We start from the raw sequence: 15,573 nt of genomic DNA, 5'->3' as shown, positions 1-15,573 counted from the left end.
CGGCGCCTGGGCTGGTTTTTTTTTGGGGGGGGGGGCTGCGTGTCCGTCTGTCTGTCCCTGCCTGGGCTGTGCAGGACCGTGTATGTCTGTCCCGGGGGTTGGGGGAGGACGACAGGCGGAGGTGTCCGTGCGGGCTGGGCGGTCCCTGTGCCCACCCACGTGTCTGTGTCCGTGTATGTCCCCGCCTGCCCACGGACGTGTCTGTCCCGTTCCCCCCCCGCCCCGTCTGTCCGTCTGTACCGCGGAGCGCCCGGGCGGGGGCGTGGCCACAGCTAAGCCCCGCCCTGGCTCCGCCTCCCACCGCTCCGAGCAGGGCGCATGCGCACCCGTGGCCGGGCGGGGTCGGGAGGGGTGAGCTGGCGCATGCGTGATCGCGCTGAGGCGTGGCTAGGGAGGGGTGAGCCGGCGCATGCGCGCGGCGGAGGGGCGGGGAGCTGGGCGAACTGGCGCATGCGCAGGACAGAAGGGCGAGGACTGGGAGGGGCTGGCGAAGGGGCGGGGCGGTGTCAAGGCAGCAGGGCGCGGTTGGCGCATGCACAGGGCCAGACGGGTGAGGGCTGGGCGGTGCCAACGCATGCGCAGAACTGTGGGGAGGGGTCGGGTGGGGCTGGCGCATGCGCAGAATGAAGGCGGACAGGTGCGCGGGAGCTGTTGGCGCATGCGCCGTCGGAAGACTCGGGAAGGCGGTGCTGCGCATGTGCAGTACCGCGGCGGGGGGGGAGGGCTGCGCATGCGCAGTGCCATGCGAAGCGCCGCCCGCCTTATGGCCGCCGCCGTGGGCACCGGGAGAGCGGCCGGGTCCGGGCCCAAGCGGCCGCGGCCCGAGCCCGCCCCCGCCCCGCGTATCGGCACCCACGACGGCACCTTCCACTGCGACGAGGTGCTGGCGTGCTACCTGCTACGCCTCCTGCCCCGCTACCGGGTATGGCCCCGGGCCACCGTACGGCGTGACCGGGATTGCGGCCTGCTTGGACCCACTTGCTACCGGGCCGGCTCCCTCCCGGGACCCCTGCAACGGGACAGGGATACCGTGCAGTGCCCCGACCCCTGCCCGCCCTCGAGGCCTGCATCCCTCCTCGGGGCCGCCCTTAGGTGCCCAGTCCCCCCTCGGGGTTCCCCGTTACCTGGGGGCACCTCTCGGTGTTCCCGGTCGCACCTGGGGGCCACCCTTCGGCTCTCCAGTCCTACTTGGGGGTCCCTCGTTCCACCTAGGGGCCACCTTTAGGTCCCAAGTCGCACCCAGGGGCCACCCTTCAGGTCCCCAGTCCCACCTGGGGGTCACCCTTAAGTTCCCAGTCCCTCCTTGGGGTCCCTGGTCTCACCAGGGGCAGTTCTTGGGGGTCCCCGGTCACTCCTGGGGACCACCCTGGGCTCCCCAGCCTCACTTCTTGCCCCCCCCCGCAGGACGCGGAGGTGGTGCGCACCCGGGACCCCCAGCGCCTGGCCCAGTGCGACGTGGTGGTGGACGTAGGGGGTGAGTACGACCCCGAGCGACATCGCTACGACCATCACCAGAGGTGAGGGCTCCCCAGCCATGCAGGACACCGGGGTCCCCTGGATGCCAGGGGTCCCTCGGGGCTGACCCCATGGCCCCGCAGGTCCTTCGCGCAGTCCATGCGGAGCCTCCGGCCCGACAAGCCCTGGACCACGAAGCTGAGCAGCGCCGGGCTGGTCTACTGCCACTTCGGCTCCCAGATCCTCGCAGGGCTCCTGGGACAGCCGGAGGATGACCCCGTCGTGAAGGTGCTCTACGATAAGGTACCGGGGGAACCAAGAGGGTCTTGGGCGGGGGGGGCCTCTGACCTCCCCAGTGCTGCACAGCTTTCTCCAGGGCTTCCCCTTGGTGGGGTCACCCCATAAAAGAGTGCTTTGGGGAGGGGGACCCCGTAAAAGAGGGGAGCGGTTTGTTCTAGCTACTGATGCGCAGTTGGGCTCCGGGCCGGGCTGACCCCCGCTGTCCCCCTGCTGTCCCCAGCTGTACGAGAACTTTGTGCAGGAGATCGATGCCATCGACAACGGCATCGCGCAGGCGGAGGGCGAGCCCCGCTACGCCCTCACCACCACCCTCAGTGCCCGCGTGGGCCACCTGAACCCCCGCTGGAACGACACCGACCAGGACACTGAGGTGGGGATGGGGAATGTGGCGGGGCAGGAGCGGGGCCACCCTGCTTGGGGCCACCACTGACCCTCCTCTGCGTCCCCAGGCGGGGTTCAAGCGGGCGATGGAGCTGGTCGGGGGTGAGTTCATGGACCGGTTCGACTACTACCACCGTGCCTGGCTGCCCGCGCGGGCGCTGGTGGAGGACGCCATCCGGCGACGCTTTGAGGTACCCACCGTGCCAGTTCTGGGGGGGGTCTGACAGTTTGGGGGGGAGCATTGGGGTGAGGGGAGGCCACATCCCCTCAGTATAAACCTCCCTGCGTGGCCCAGGGTGCCTCTTGCACCCCATATCCCTACACGTGGCTGTGCACCCCCTCCTATACCCCTACACACAGCCGTGCACCGTCTCCTGTTCTCCTATACGCCTGCACGTGGGTGTGCACCCCCTCTTGTGCCCATATATCTTTACACGTGGCTGTGCACCCCCTCCTGTGCCTCTATACCCCTACATATGGCCGTGTACCCCACTTCTGCTCTCCTGTACCCCTACACATGGCCGTGCACCCCCTCGTGTGCCCTATATACTTATGTATAGCTGTGTACGCCCATATCCCCACGCGTGGCAATGTACCCTACACCTTATATCCATGCATGTGACTCCCCCCGCACCCTAATATCTTCATGCACCCCCTATGCAGCCCCACATCACTGTGCACGATCACGCACCTTCCCGTGCTTCCCCACACCTCCCTGTGCACCCCAGTATTCCCACACACACTCCTGCACCCTCAGAGCTCCCTGTGCAGGCTCGGCAGAGCACCCGGCAGCAGATGCACGTGGATTGGGGAGGAAACTGAGGGATGGGATGGTGCGGGGGCTGCATGGGCAGGACCCCCGTGTGCCCAGCATGTCCCCCCCACTCAGGTGGACGTGAGCGGGGTGGTGCTGGAGCTCCCGCAGGGTGGCTGCCCCTGGAAGGAGCACGTCTTCAGCCTGGAGCAGGAGCTGGCGCTGCCCGACCCCCTCCAGCTGGTGCTTTTTCCCGACCGCAGCGGGCAGTGGCGGGTGCAGAGCGTCCCGGCGGGGCCACATACTTTCCAGAGCCGGTGAGACTCGTCCCCTTGCTGCGTCCCCCAGCCACGGCGGTGTCCCCATGGGGGCAGGTTTTCACCTGCCACCTCCCTCTCCTCCCCTGCAGCCTCCCTCTCCCCGAGCCCTGGCGAGGTGTCCGGGACGAGGAGCTGTCCCAGCTCACCGGCATCCCTGGCTGCGTCTTCGTACACGCCAGCGGCTTCATCGGAGGCAACCGCACGCGTGAGGGGGCGTTGGAGATGGCCCGGCGGACGCTGGCGCAGCGGCACGAAGGGGGAGCATAGAGCAGATGAGCCCCCTCCCATCGTGGTCACCCCAAAAGGGACCCCTTGCTCAGTGGGGGGGATTCCAGGGACTGCTGCTGGGGATGACTGAGACCGTCCCTGCTCAGCACATGGAATGAGATCGCAGCGGGACGCTATAATGGCGCTGGCTGGCTGGGGGGGGGCCAAGCTGCCCCTGGGGGTGTCACTGCTCCCAGTCCCAGTGTTGGATTGGTGCGAGCCCAGTCAGAGCCTAAACCAAGAGACTTTTTGGATTCATTTCTCTGAAGATTGTCCCCATTCCTGTTATGTGTCTGCTGCTGATGGGTTCCCAATGCCAGTAAAACCCAGTGTGTTCCCAGTGCATTTGCTGTTCAGGCAGTGGGGGCTGAGGGGGGGGGTGTCGAGGGGTCCTTGGGGTGCAGAGCGATATGGGCTTGCAAGGGGCTGTGAATTGGGGTGCAGAAGCGGGTGCAGGCATCATCCCCCCCCTGCACCCCTCCCCGTACTGGGAGCCTGGGAGGGGAACCCAGGCATCCTGCTGCCCCCCCCCGCCGCGAACCCGTGCAGCTGGCAGCGCAGAGGGGGAAACACAGAGCCCCCCCCCTCGCTTCCAGCCTCCTGTCACAGGGCGATGCGGGCAGCCTGGCTGCTCCTGCTGGCACTGGGGCTGCCTGCCTGCCCATGGGGTTGCAGATGCCTGGGGGGGGCCCCACCGGTGCTGCCCCCCACCAGCAGCTGCAACGAGACCCTGGGGGGGGGCGGACGGCCACGGGCACCAGACGTGGTGGTGCTGGCGGCTGTGGGTGGGTGGCTCGGCGCCATCCTTGTCTACGTGGGCCGATACGTCCGGAGGAGCCGAGCTGAGACCCGGTTGCACCTCGAGTACCTGCGGGCGCTGCCCTGCGAACCACCCAGCCCCAAGGAGGAGGAGGAGGGTGAGGAAGAGACACTCAGCACTGTCCTCTTAGGCACCGTGGGCACGAGTCATCACCAGCAGCAAACCGGGGAGCCCCAGGGGCGTGAGGCCCCCCCCAGACCTGCCCCAGCGGCTGGAGTGGGTTCGTATCCCGTTGTTTTCACCCCGTATCCTCGTGCCACCCCCATCCAGGCTCTGCTCCCCGCGCAGCACCGCTGAGGGGCTGGCTGCTGCTGTTCCTTGCCCCTGTGTGGGGTTTTCCCTGCCCTGTGTTGGGGCTTGGCTTTGGGGAGGATTTTGGGGGTCCTGGGGGTGTTTGTGGAGCCAAGGGTGTGGGGCTGAGCAGGGACCTTCTGCTCTCCCAATCATCTCCGTGCCCCAGGCTTTAGCAGAGCTATTACTGCGTAATCCCCAGGGATTAAGCACGTGTAATCCCGGGGTTTAACCACGCTGCCCCCCTCCAGCCTCACCATTAATCCCTGCTCTGGGCAGGGGGGTGGCCCATCTGCCCCCCCGTAACCGCATCAGCGCTGGTTGGGCTCACGCGGGCTGGCACGTTCGCTGCCTGGCTGCAGCCCCAAATGGGCCAAGTTTCAGTTTTTATGGACTCACAGAGTTTTTGGTTCTCTTTGGGTGGTTCTTCCCACCCTCAAGGCAAAGCCCAGAGGCTGCGCTTCGCAGCCAAGGACCCCTCAGCCCCCTCTGCCCTCACCTTTCCCCTTAGGGCAAGCAGCTCTTCAACCCCAAAACAAAGCCCCAGGACCCATGGGCCGCAGAGGGCTCACACCCACCAGCACTGCAGCACCCCAACATTGCAGCAGCTGCCTTAATTAAAACTGATTTAAGGCACAGGGAATGGATGTTCTCTTGCAGGTTCACCCCCAGCTATTTTTGACATGGAAAAGCAGCACTGGAGCCCCAGAAACACACACAGACCCATGGGACTTCGAGAACTCACCCCACACAAAACTTTCAGCCCCCGCGGCACGAGGAAGGAGCAAGGCATGGAGAAGGTGAGGGGAAAAAGAGCCAGTTTTAATCTGTACAGCACCAGCCCGTGAGCTGTGAGACCCTGAGGAGGTATTAAAGGCACCTGAGGTCAGGCTGTGTGTCCCAGGAGGAGGATGGAGGATGCGGAGGGAGCGTCCCAGCACCGGCTCTTCAGGAAGATGCAGTTGTGGACCCCAGGTGTTGTCACAGCTCCAAGATGGGCTACTCGCACACGCTGGTGCTGGCTATGACGGGGCTTGGGCTGGAGCTGGTGCAGGGGACGTGGGCGCTCATGAAGAAGAAGGGGATGTGGCTGATCTTCCCCGTGGACCAGCACTGGAGGGGGAAGAGGATGGGAGGAAGCAGATGAGTACAGGACACAGCAGGGGATGACAGTAGAAGCGTCACCCTCTCGTCTTCCCCGTGATCCCAGCAAGGACACCTTCCCCACCCTTTCCTCTCCATGGGGACACTGTAGGGAGGTTTTTCCACCTTCCCTGCTCTGCCACTGGATTGATCTCCCTCAGGGACAGCGATGCGGAGCCCCAAAAACTGCTGCCGAAACTGGGGACTGCACTCACCACGGTCAGGAGGGCGCCTTTCTTGAAGCAGGGGTGGAAGGCGATGAGCTGGGGCTGCGCGCCGCACTCGCCCCGCAGGAAACCGCTGCAGGGGAAAGGAAGAGCCACAGTTACAGCACGACCGTGGGGCAGTACTTGGTCATACTGCCAAAACGCAGCGCCTTCAGGGTAGCTTGTGGTTAAGCAGAGATGTTTGGGCCCTGCTGCGATGCACCAGGCAAGGGCAGCCTGAAGCAAAGGGTTTTGAGGTGGATAATGGACAATATGGCCAAAACATAACTGATTCTGGGGTAAAAACAGTGACACTGCCTGAAGCAGGAGCACAGAGCGGCAGCATCTCTCTGCTCCAGGTGGGTCTGCTCTTCCCCACCACTCTCCAGGGGACTGCTGGTATGCAACCAAGCCAAAACCAACCTAAAAATGTGCTGCTACGCACCATGGCAGGAGCTCAAACACGGGGCTGTTGCGGGTGCGAAATACAGCAATGACCGTCTGGCTCTCAGGAACATCAGCATGCCCTGCAGGAGGGAGAGAGAAGGAGCAGTAAGGCCTTCCTTTGTCCAAGGGACAGCACGGGCACACTTACGGGCCCCCCGACACGAGACCGGGGATGTGGAGGTCAGGTTCTTGTGGGGAGCAACTGGAGGCAGCTGGGCACTGCAGAGACAGGGGCAGGCAGACACCAAGGTGGGGGAAAGCTGGCCGAGGACTGCGTTTTCCTCACGCAGAGGCAAGCAGGATTCTGGGATGGGGCTTTCAAAGATCTCTCAGTGATTTAAAGCTGGCTCCGAGGTCTCAGGTAGCTAGGTTTGGCCGAGAAGGGTTTGGGCAAGAGATGAGGCGACTCCTTTGGAAACAGCCCAGCCTGTAAGGCGTGACGTGGGGGCCCTGTCTCCAATATGAAGGGTATTTTCCATCCCATTGCAGTTTCTGCACTGAGATCCTTGCAGGACCTACCTGGAGGTGCAGAGGACGGGGGAGACAGCTATGGGAGTCCTTGTACCCTCAGGGTTTCCCCCCACCTGGTTTCTTCCCCACCCAGCTTTAAGCACAGCAAAAAAACCAAGCTGCTGAGTTTGGGCCCAGCAGCTTCGGCTGTCTCCCCACCGGTGGCATGCAGGGAGGGAGCCCAAGGCAGCAGCATCCCCAGCACCACATTTTGGTGTTCCCTCAAAGGTCCGCTTTGTCTCAGAGCGGGGGCCCATCCAGGAGAGCCTGAATGGCTCAATTATCCCAAGGGCTGCTCCTAAAAAAACGGAGCCAAGAGGCCCAGTCGGGCTCCAGGCGTAATGTGGGCACTGTGGGGGGGTTGGGAGAGGTGATTCGTCCGACTGGAAGTGGGGAGGGAACTCGGACGCATCCCTCTCTGAAGGATACAGAGGAGCGGAGTCATGGTGAGAAAGGATGGAGGGTGGGTGCTGCCTTCCCAACCTGACTTCTCTCCCCCACAGGGTTTGTGCCCCTTCTGCCTGCTGGAAGGGGGATTTTCAGGCAAAGCCTGGCGCTGGGGCAGGCAGGGTGGAGGCAGCACCTCCCTCTTACCTCTGATGATCACTGCGAGTCTCTCACCGGTGGGGTCCCACACCATGGAGTGGATTTCTCCTCCAATCCTGAAACCAGCACGAGCAGCAGTGAAGTACCCCCCTCCAGCCAACGTCCCCAGCACCTGGGGGCTGCTGCTGAGGGGGGCACAGACCCCTCTGCATCCCAGGTGTTGCATTAGGGCAATGGGTGCAGCCAGACCCACCTCTCCTCCCCGTAGAGTGTCTCGAAGGTGGTCTCAGACAGATCTGCCACGATAGAAGCTGTTTTTGAGCCTCCCACTTGCCCTTGCATCTCTCCTGAAACAAACAGCCTGGTCACTTCATGTTTCCTGCTTAAATTACTGTGTGGGTCATCTCACTGCCCTAAATCACACTTTTATTTCCAAAGTGATGCAGAATTCCTCTCTGTTTCTTAGAGCAGCTGTGGGGCAACGTGCTGCTAGCCCAGTATCATCTGCCTATGTTTGGGGTGGAGGACAGGGGAGGTTTCCCCTCCACAAACATCAGGACCAGCCACCTCCATGGAAAAAAAGCCACGCAAGCTGGGCATTTAACCCGCTGTAAAAGTTTCTCTGCAAACCATCTGTGACTGCAAACTCGTAACTGTGAGCGAGAAGCAACATGAGGGGGGAAAAAACTCAACCCCACAGAGATTCTGTGCTTTGAGAGACCCCTGAGACACTCTTCCCGCTGCGTGTCCTGGCTTTGCCTGCCGCTGTCCCAGCAGGCTGGAAAATGCAGCTAATAAGCAAAAAGCCCATCTGGCCAAGCTCAGCCACAGCCAAAAGCAAGAAGATCACTTGGGGACCAGCCACCGGCTCTTGGAAAACTTCGCCTGGGCGGCTGGCTCAGGCAGACTCACCCCTGTACTCCGAGAAGGACAAGGAGTAGATGACGGACGCACCCAGCACCGTGAAGAGCAGTCGGCTGCCGTCAGGGCTCCAGCACCCTGTCTGCGGGACACAGAGCCACGTTAACACCCGCTACCCAGGCCAGGGAGGTGGCAGCTTGCAAAGGACTTTGTGGAGCCAGCTGGAAATGGGGGGCATTTAGTAAAACACAGTACACGCCCTCGAGGGTCTTAGAGGCAACCTCTGCCCTGCAGGGGTGGGAAATGTCCCCATCCTACCTGGCAGCGTCCTTTGATAGTGGGCCACCGCTCACATGTCCACATCTGAGCTTCCCACACTCTGCAAGAGAGACAGATGGAAGTGAGCAGGACAAACTCCCGAAATCTGCCCCGATTCTGCTGCTCTGAGAGAAGCCCAAGACATCAGACCCAACTACCCACCCCTTTTTTCCCCCCACATCAGATGCAGTAGGAATGGGAGCAGTTAGGAAACAAAGAATCCAGATCTGCTTCGGTTTGGAGCAAATGAAAAAGATAATAAGGGCTGAAATAAAACATCTCACAGGCAGCGAGCTCACCTGAACACTGCGGAGGGAGCGGCCGCCAGGACCTTGCTGCCATCGGGCGACCAAGCCAAGTAAGTGACACCGCCGCCCCCAAACCACTGCAGCTGGACGCAGTTTTCGGTGGACACGTCCCACACCTGAAGGAGGGGACAACGAGAAGGGTAATGACACCGGGACCTGAACTCTGACTGGGTAGATAGCACAGCTTTGGGGGTGGTTTTGCGTGGAGTAGGGAATACAGACTGATGCTTTCAGATCTAGTTCAAATTCAGGAGCTGCCTAATCCATCCTCCGAGGAAATGCCGCCCATCCCCAGCAGTCTCACAGCCGACCCGTCCCTTGGTGACCCCACGGTGGGCTCACGGTTCTGGTATCCCAAAGGCAGCACCCGAGGAGGTTCAACCTCTTACCAGCATGGCCGTGTTGACCGGTGATGCTGAGAGCAGCAGCTCCCCGCTGGGAGCCCATGCCAGGCTGGTAACGGGGCTGTGCCCCGGGTAGGACAGCACCTGAGCACAGCCGGACGATGGTCTGGAGGGAAGGAGAGAGAAACCACCGCGGTCAATCGTGAGAAGGGCTGGCCCACGTGCTGCTGAAAGCCAGCGCTTCGTCTGCTGGCGGGATGGGCACCTGCCTGGCGCCAACCCAAACGGGCTCGCAACAACCCATGGAAGGGCTGGGGAGACGCGCGGGGCTGTCACCTGGTGGAGAGGGAGGTGGGATCCAGGTGCCACACCAGGACGCAGCTCTGGCAGGCAACAGCAAGGATGGAGGCACAGAGTGGCTTCCAGGCCATAGCAGCCACGTTCCTCTGCAGGCGATGCTTCAGCGAGGGGATGGTGGCACTGCCGGAGAGGAGGGAATCGTGACAAAAGTAAAAATGGGGGATCAAGGGTCCTCACACAGCCTGAGCTGGGCCAGAGGCTGTCTCCCAGTGTCCTCTCTCCAGCTCTGACCACACCGGGGGCCTAAAAGCATAGAGTGAGAAGTGGGGGATGTGCCCCACTGTGCCCTGCTTCCCGGGGGGGGACAGAGGAGATCCCAGCCAGGTGACACCAGCACCGTGCAGCAAGCCAGAGCACACCTCATGCAATTAAGCGCCGTGCCCCGTGCTGCCCACGGCCCGGCCCCGGGCTGGGAGGTGGCACTTGCTGGCTTGAAATCCCAGCTGGGGGAGAGTGCCTCTGCAGGGAGGCGCGGGGAGGGCTGCAGGACCAGCCGGCAGAGTCTTCTCCTGAGGAGGGCTTTACATGCACTGGGGGAGCAGGGAGACCTGGAGGAGAAAGGAGACTCAATGACACCCAAGAGGCTGCTCTGCCTGTGACGGCAGCCAGGCTGTGTGCCACCCAGGATGCCCCCAGGAGCTACAGAGCAGGGAGGGAAAGAAAAAACAAAACTTAAGGCCAGAGACTTTCGGAGATGTCCTTGAAGAGCTCTGGCTACACAGCAAGAGGTTCTGGGGACAGACAGTGCCAGTGAGAGCAAAGCCCAAGCGAACACCAAGGCAGCGCAGGGCAGAGATGGAGGAGGAATCCTCGGCACGTGCTGGAGGTGGATGTGAGAGGGCAAAACGGGGAGCAGGGGGTTCTGCAGAGGCACTCCCTGAGGAGCAGTGTCTCCCAGGTCATGGCCAGCAGTGCTCAAGGAGCGGCCCAGCCCTCACCTGTTGGAGTTGTAGACCCGAATGGAGTCATCCAGAAGAGCCACGGCAAACTTGCTGGTGTGGGGGTGCCAGGCAAAGGCCCGGATGGTGCAGCCGGCCCTGGAGGGAGGAACGGAGCAGGGTGAGGCATGCCAGCTGCCGCACCGGTGTTCCTGGCTCAAGGCAGAGGTGATGGGTTCTCGGGCATCAGGCATGACCACCTAGCAGGCCCCCAGGGCTGACAAAGGCAGTTCCCAGAGTCACCAGTAAAATAAAACTTCCTTTTTGCTGCTGAATGGGACCATTTTCTCTGACAAATTCCCTGTTCCTGCCAATTACTCGCAGGGCTCTGCTGAGGAGCCGGTTAACAAACAGTCTAGGGTTGATATTTGAAGGATTTTCCAAGCGCTGATCTAGTTTAATGCTGTTTCCTCCACGTGCAGTGCATCGGTGCATGATCTGCCTCTCATCATTGTACACAGTCTGGGGCAGCCAGAGGCAATGGGGAAATATTTGCCCTAACATCTCTCTAATGGGGAGGCTGAACACCTAAAAAAATGGGGTGATCCTGTCCTTGTACCCCCACCCGCTTCGCTCAGCTCCACAACCCCCTTTTGTAGGGTTTTACAGACACCCACGGACAACGGTTTCACAACACGCAGGACTCACCAGTCCACCGCCTGGGAGAACGCCGCAATCATGTCTTCGCTGGTTAGCTTTGGGGGAGAAGAGTTAACACTGAGCTGGCAGTGCACGTGAGAGCAGGAGCTGCCTCTGGTACAGCAGTGAGGATCCCCCCGTATCCAAACACCCCCTCTTCCTTCTCCCCCCACCTCGATTTCGGTCTCTCTTGGAGCACTTTGCTGTCCTAATGCCTTTCCAGCACCCATTCTCCTCCCTTTGGCAAAGGAAACCTGCAGCGTTTGTAGCGGGGCACCACCAGGAAAAATATCTTGCTGTGTTTTCAGCTGAGAAGCACCCACCCGCCATGCAAACCAGCCCACCGGCACAGGGTCAGCATCGCCAGACGTGCTGCATCATCCCTGCCTTCCCGAGCATGAAGGTTAAGCACCAAAAAGACTCACCGAGAGGTGAGGGAACAGGGAGCCATGCAGTGAGGAGAGCCAGTGGCACACTGCCAGCAGGTACCTTGAGCCTGTCTTCACCCACTGCAGCCCTGCGGAGAGAAAAGGACCATCGGATCTTCCGCAGTCTTCAACGAGAGGCCCGATGGGCGGAGGAAGCACAGGCAGCTGCGACAGGCAGGGACGGGCACGATGGAAAAGGGGATGAAGGGAACCAAAGGATCAAAGCGAGGTCTGGAGAGACCCGGGAGATCTCCAGGTCCTCCCCGAGCAGCCCAGACTCACCCTCCTCCTCGGCGTTGGCGATCTCTTTCAGCACCCCGCACAGCCCCACGTCCCGCCTGCAGCAGAAAGCTCGGTCAGCCTCCCTCACGCCGTGTGTTGGTGACGCAAAGCCCAGGCCACCTCCCTCCCCATCCCCTCAAAATCCCCCTCACCTGCTGAGAACCCCCCAGCGCCTCCAAACCAGCTCTCTCCTCAGCTGAGGGCACTTACCCCAGTCACCAGTGACTGCTGGACCTGCCCCCAGCTGCGCTGAGCTCTCAGCTATATTATGAACCCCCCCAAAACTCTCTCAGGAAGCTCGGACTGGGAGCAGGCTGTGCATTCCCACTGCTCGTGGGTGAGAGCTGAAGGGGCAAAGAAACCTCTGCCACGTTCCAGGGTGAAGTGGCTGCAGGACAGGTACGGGGAAGGGGGTTTGAGGGCAGATTTTAAGCGAACAGACAGCTCCCAGCTTTGCCTCCCACAGACTTGGCTGTTTCTGAGGGTGGAGGGGACCCCCCCCCACCCTGCACTCACCAGGCGCTGAGGCATCCCTTCCAGAGGGACTCGCGGTGGTGGATGAAGGCCGGCTGGGTGCTGTGCTCCAGCCGGCTGTGAGCCTTGAGGGTTTCCTTGGGCAGGCTGAGGACGGGCAGGTCTGCCAGCTGCGGGCACAGAAACTGTGTGGTGAGTGAGGCAGCTGAGCTCGGGGGGGGGGTCTGGCGGCAGCTGGGAAAGGACCCCCCCCAGTTGCAGAAAGCAAACAGCGATGTGATAAAAGATGGGAAGCAAAGATGGAGCAAAGGGATGAAGAAACACCCCAGGTGTGAGCCTGCCGCCTTCATGGCTATGGGAACCTCTGAGGGGGGCGAGGAGGAGACACCCCCAGCAGAAGGGGCTGAAACTCCAGTCACGGGGGGGGGTCAATGCGTTACCCCCGGGTCTGGCGGGGGGGGGGGTGTCACCTGGTTCTGGAAGGTGAGCTGCTCATGGAGGCGGCCGCAGACCAAGCTGTTATTGACCTCGTAGAGGGTGATGTCCCCGGGGGCCGGCGGGGGCGGGAAGAGCGCTAAGGAACACATCCCGCCGCCGGGCCTGGGGGGGGGGAAGAAACGGGCTGAGGGGCTGAGAAATACCCCCCCCCAAAATCCCCCCCCCCCAGCTCTCCCCCCCCAAGTCCCTGCCCAGCAAAACCTGCGAGCAGCGAGGGGGAAGGAATCCCCCTATTCAGCCCGAAGCCGCCTCCTCAGCCCCTCACACCCCCAGCACAAACCGCCCCCCCCCCCCGGCCCGGCCCCGGGGGCCGCCATGTCGCCCCTCACCCGTTGCGAGCGCGCGGACGGGTGCCGGCGAGGGTCAATCCCCGGCGCGGCCGCCTTCGCGCGCCCCCTGGCGGTGCTGGGGGGGGGGGGAATTAAAGGGGCCGCGACCCCCCGGTTCGAGCACGGGGGGGGGGGGGACGGGACACACGGACAGACAGAGGCAGACACACGGCGGGTGGGCACCCCTCCCTGCCCGGTCTGCCTCTGCGGTGACTGCGTGACTCGTCTTGCCCTCTGTAGCGGACCCCCCCCCGTGAATTGGGGGCTCCCCCCACTGTAAAAGGGGGTGATAAATTGGAGGGTGCACCACCACCACCACCCACCCCTTGCAGCCGGCTCACCCCCCCACCCCCCGCACCCGGGGGTGCCCCGGGCACATCATGACCCTCCCGTGCAGGGTCCCGTGGGGGGGGGTGTGCTCACTTCCATGGGTGCCCCTCCCTGGGCGTGGGTCCCATGGATGCCTGTGTCCCCCACCCTGTATTTGGGCCTCGTGGGTGCCCATGTCCCCCTCCACCCCAAACCCGGGTCCCACGGGTGCTTGGGTCTTGTGGGTGTCCATGTCCCCCCCCACCCTCAGTCCCACGGGTGCCTGGATCTCATGGGTGTCCATGTCACCCCCCACCCCAAACCCAGGTCCCACGGGTGCCTGGGTCTCGTGGGTGTCCATGTCCCCCCCACCCTGGGCCACATGGGTGCTCATGTCCCCCTCTACCCCAATCCCAGGTCCCACAGGTTCTTGGGTCTCGTGGGTGTCCGTGTCCCCCCCACCCCGGGTCCCATGGGTGCCCACATCCCCCCAGGCAGGACAGTGGGTGCTGCACACTCCCCCCCCCCCCCCCCCCCCCCAGCCCCCTCACCTTGGAGCGCTCCCAACTCCTCTTTTTGGGCTCTCAATTTCCCTTCCCCTCCTGTTTTCGGCTCGTTTTTTATTATATTTATCTCTGTGTTTTCCTTAGCGGCCGCAAAAGTTATTTTAATTTTTTCAGGATATTAAATAAAGGCTGCGGCGGGGGGGGCTGCGGCGGGGGGCCCTGCATTCCTCACCCGTTACGGAGCGAGCGGGGTTTGATAGGAGACAACGATTTGGACGGCGCCGACATCAGAACCACCGCAGGGCTGGCGTGGCCTCGTGGCTTCCCTTCCCTTGGACCCGCCGGCGGGAGCTGAACCCCCCCCCAGAATTAAGCCCCCCCTTGGGATAGCAAGGCAGGGAAATCTGGTGCTGCTAAAGGGAGGGTCCCCACTGGGGGTTTGGGGGGGTCGTTGGATGGGTTTGGGCTCCGTGGTTTGGGAGGCTCCGGGCGGTCGAGCCCTCGGTGGCCGCCGGGTCGGGGTTTGGCTCGGGGACACACGGCTGGATGCTCGCGTTGGCACTGGCCCACCCACGGCGAGCGGCAGCGGGGCTGGTGGGTTTGGGGGGGGGGAAAATACCCCGAAAAGAGCAAACCTGTGTTGGGGGGGGAGAGAAGAGTTGGGGGGCTATGGGGAGACCTGGCACCCGCCATCCCAAATTCCCCCGGGAGCCATCCTGGGGTCCGCTCTGTCACCCTCCGTGTCACGGCACGGGGAATACCTCTGTGCCTCAGTTTCCCCTCCCTGCATGGGGGGACGGGGGGGAGCGGTGTGTTCCCCCCCTCCCTGGGGACACCTGGGTCCTGGCCAGCTCTGCGGAGCTGTGGCCACCGTGACTCAGCCCGGGGCTCGCACACGTGGCCGGGGGTGGCACCCGGGGCCCCGCCACGCTGGCACGGGGACCCACTGCCATCCCCGTCCCCCCATGGGGTGGTGGGTGCCAGCAGCTGCCTTCATCCCCCCGTCGTCCCCCCCCAACTTCGTGCTGGCGCAGAAGCCTGTTTCCGCCTCACTTTGCCTTTTTCCGTGGCTTTTTGTGGGGGTTTTTTTTTTCTGAAAAACCCCAGAAAAGCCCCAAACCGGGGCTGGGCGCATCAAAGGGCTGGCAGGAGCCCAGGGCAGTGGCGGGGGGGGGAGGAGGGGTGGGGTCCCCACCAGCCTGCGGTGCCCAAAATTGGGGTGTCCTCGGTAACACGTGGCCCCGCCACGTGCCCATGTGCTGCCACGTGGCCCCTGGCTGTGATGCTGCCGTGGGGAAACTGAGGCACGAGGCAAGGCTTGGCTGTTCCTGTGCACACGCGTGTTCCTGTGCATGGATGTCCTGGGGGGGACACGCATGTGGCTGGCCGGGGTGGGCACGCAAGGCCGGGGCACACGCGTGTGCGGGGCGAGGCTGGTGTGATCGCCGCTGCCACGTGGGGATGGAAAAGTCCCGTCGGGTCCCCGAAAGCGGCTTGGGGCGATCCCCGAGCCTGGGGACATGGGGACACGGGGACACA

At 63.0% G+C, this 15,573-nt stretch overlaps 3 protein-coding genes across 6 annotated transcripts; 2 read left to right on the top strand and 1 right to left on the bottom strand.

Annotated features, from left to right (window-relative positions):
- Positions 1-722: 722 nt before the first annotated feature.
- MYG1 (MYG1 exonuclease) lies at positions 723-3,817 on the top strand. Of its 2 annotated transcripts, none has more exons than XM_052809384.1 (7): positions 723-922; positions 1,405-1,517; positions 1,599-1,743; positions 1,976-2,125; positions 2,205-2,327; positions 3,026-3,207; positions 3,300-3,817. In XM_052809384.1, exons 1-7 carry the CDS (start codon positions 731-733, stop codon positions 3,475-3,477), a joined length of 1,083 nt encoding a protein of 360 aa, XP_052665344.1. In that variant the 5' UTR covers positions 723-730; the 3' UTR covers positions 3,478-3,817. The 2 variants fall into 2 exon arrangements, with proteins under 2 accessions (XP_052665344.1, XP_052665343.1); XM_052809383.1 differs by having other exon boundaries at positions 1,599-1,758.
- LOC128151736 (uncharacterized) lies at positions 3,593-5,436 on the top strand. The gene is made up of 2 exons (XM_052809382.1): positions 3,593-4,517; positions 5,249-5,436. The coding sequence occupies exons 1-2, from the start codon at positions 3,593-3,595 to the stop codon at positions 5,434-5,436; spliced, it is 1,113 nt and encodes a 370-aa protein (XP_052665342.1).
- On the bottom strand, positions 5,390-14,098 carry AAAS (aladin WD repeat nucleoporin). 3 transcript variants are annotated; one of them, XM_052809377.1, is made up of 18 exons: positions 14,080-14,098; positions 12,863-12,992; positions 12,435-12,562; positions 11,919-11,974; positions 11,634-11,725; positions 11,218-11,264; positions 10,570-10,668; positions 9,991-10,179; positions 9,608-9,751; positions 9,317-9,437; positions 8,919-9,043; positions 8,620-8,680; positions 8,353-8,443; positions 7,694-7,787; positions 7,489-7,556; positions 6,383-6,464; positions 5,947-6,031; positions 5,390-5,701 (listed from the first exon to the last, which is right to left on the bottom strand). In XM_052809377.1, the coding sequence occupies exons 2-18, from the start codon at positions 12,977-12,979 to the stop codon at positions 5,588-5,590; spliced, it is 1,713 nt and encodes a 570-aa protein (XP_052665337.1). In that variant the 5' UTR covers positions 12,980-12,992; positions 14,080-14,098; the 3' UTR covers positions 5,390-5,587. The 3 variants fall into 3 exon arrangements, with proteins under 3 accessions (XP_052665337.1, XP_052665336.1, XP_052665338.1); XM_052809376.1 differs by lacking the exon at positions 14,080-14,098 and adding an exon at positions 13,220-13,266; XM_052809378.1 differs by lacking the exons at positions 9,991-10,179; positions 14,080-14,098 and having other exon boundaries at positions 12,863-13,046.
- Between the last annotated feature and the right edge of the window lie 1,475 nt (positions 14,099-15,573).

Source organism: Harpia harpyja, chromosome 15 (assembly GCF_026419915.1).
Source record: "Harpia harpyja isolate bHarHar1 chromosome 15, bHarHar1 primary haplotype, whole genome shotgun sequence".
In the NCBI taxonomy this organism is placed as follows: Eukaryota; Metazoa; Chordata; class Aves; order Accipitriformes; family Accipitridae; genus Harpia; species Harpia harpyja.
The sequence above is the reverse complement of the archived record's forward strand: the minus strand, read 5'-3'. Positions and strand labels throughout refer to the sequence as shown.

Excerpts from the sequence above, each read along its gene's own strand:
- MYG1 (XM_052809383.1), top strand. The coding sequence starts at position 731 with ATGCGCAGTGCCATGCGAAGCGCCGCCCGCCTTATGGCCGCCGCCGTG. Across the intron at positions 2,126-2,204 it reads ACACCGACCAGGACACTGAG|GCGGGGTTCAAGCGGGCGAT; the intron begins GTGGGGATGGGG and ends CTGCGTCCCCAG. Across the intron at positions 3,208-3,299 it reads CCACATACTTTCCAGAGCCG|CCTCCCTCTCCCCGAGCCCT; the intron begins GTGAGACTCGTC and ends CCTCCCCTGCAG.
- AAAS (XM_052809377.1), bottom strand. The coding sequence starts at position 12,979 with ATGTGTTCCTTAGCGCTCTTCCCGCCCCCGCCGGCCCCCGGGGACATC. Across the intron at positions 11,975-12,434 it reads AAGGGATGCCTCAGCGCCTG|GCGGGACGTGGGGCTGTGCG; the intron begins GTGAGTGCAGGG and ends TTTCTGCTGCAG. Across the intron at positions 11,265-11,633 it reads CCCTGTTCCCTCACCTCTCG|CTAACCAGCGAAGACATGAT; the intron begins GTGAGTCTTTTT and ends TCTCCCCCAAAG.
- LOC128151736 (XM_052809382.1), top strand. The coding sequence starts at position 3,593 with ATGAGATCGCAGCGGGACGCTATAATGGCGCTGGCTGGCTGGGGGGGG. Across the intron at positions 4,518-5,248 it reads TGCCCCAGCGGCTGGAGTGG|GTTCACCCCCAGCTATTTTT; the intron begins GTTCGTATCCCG and ends GTTCTCTTGCAG.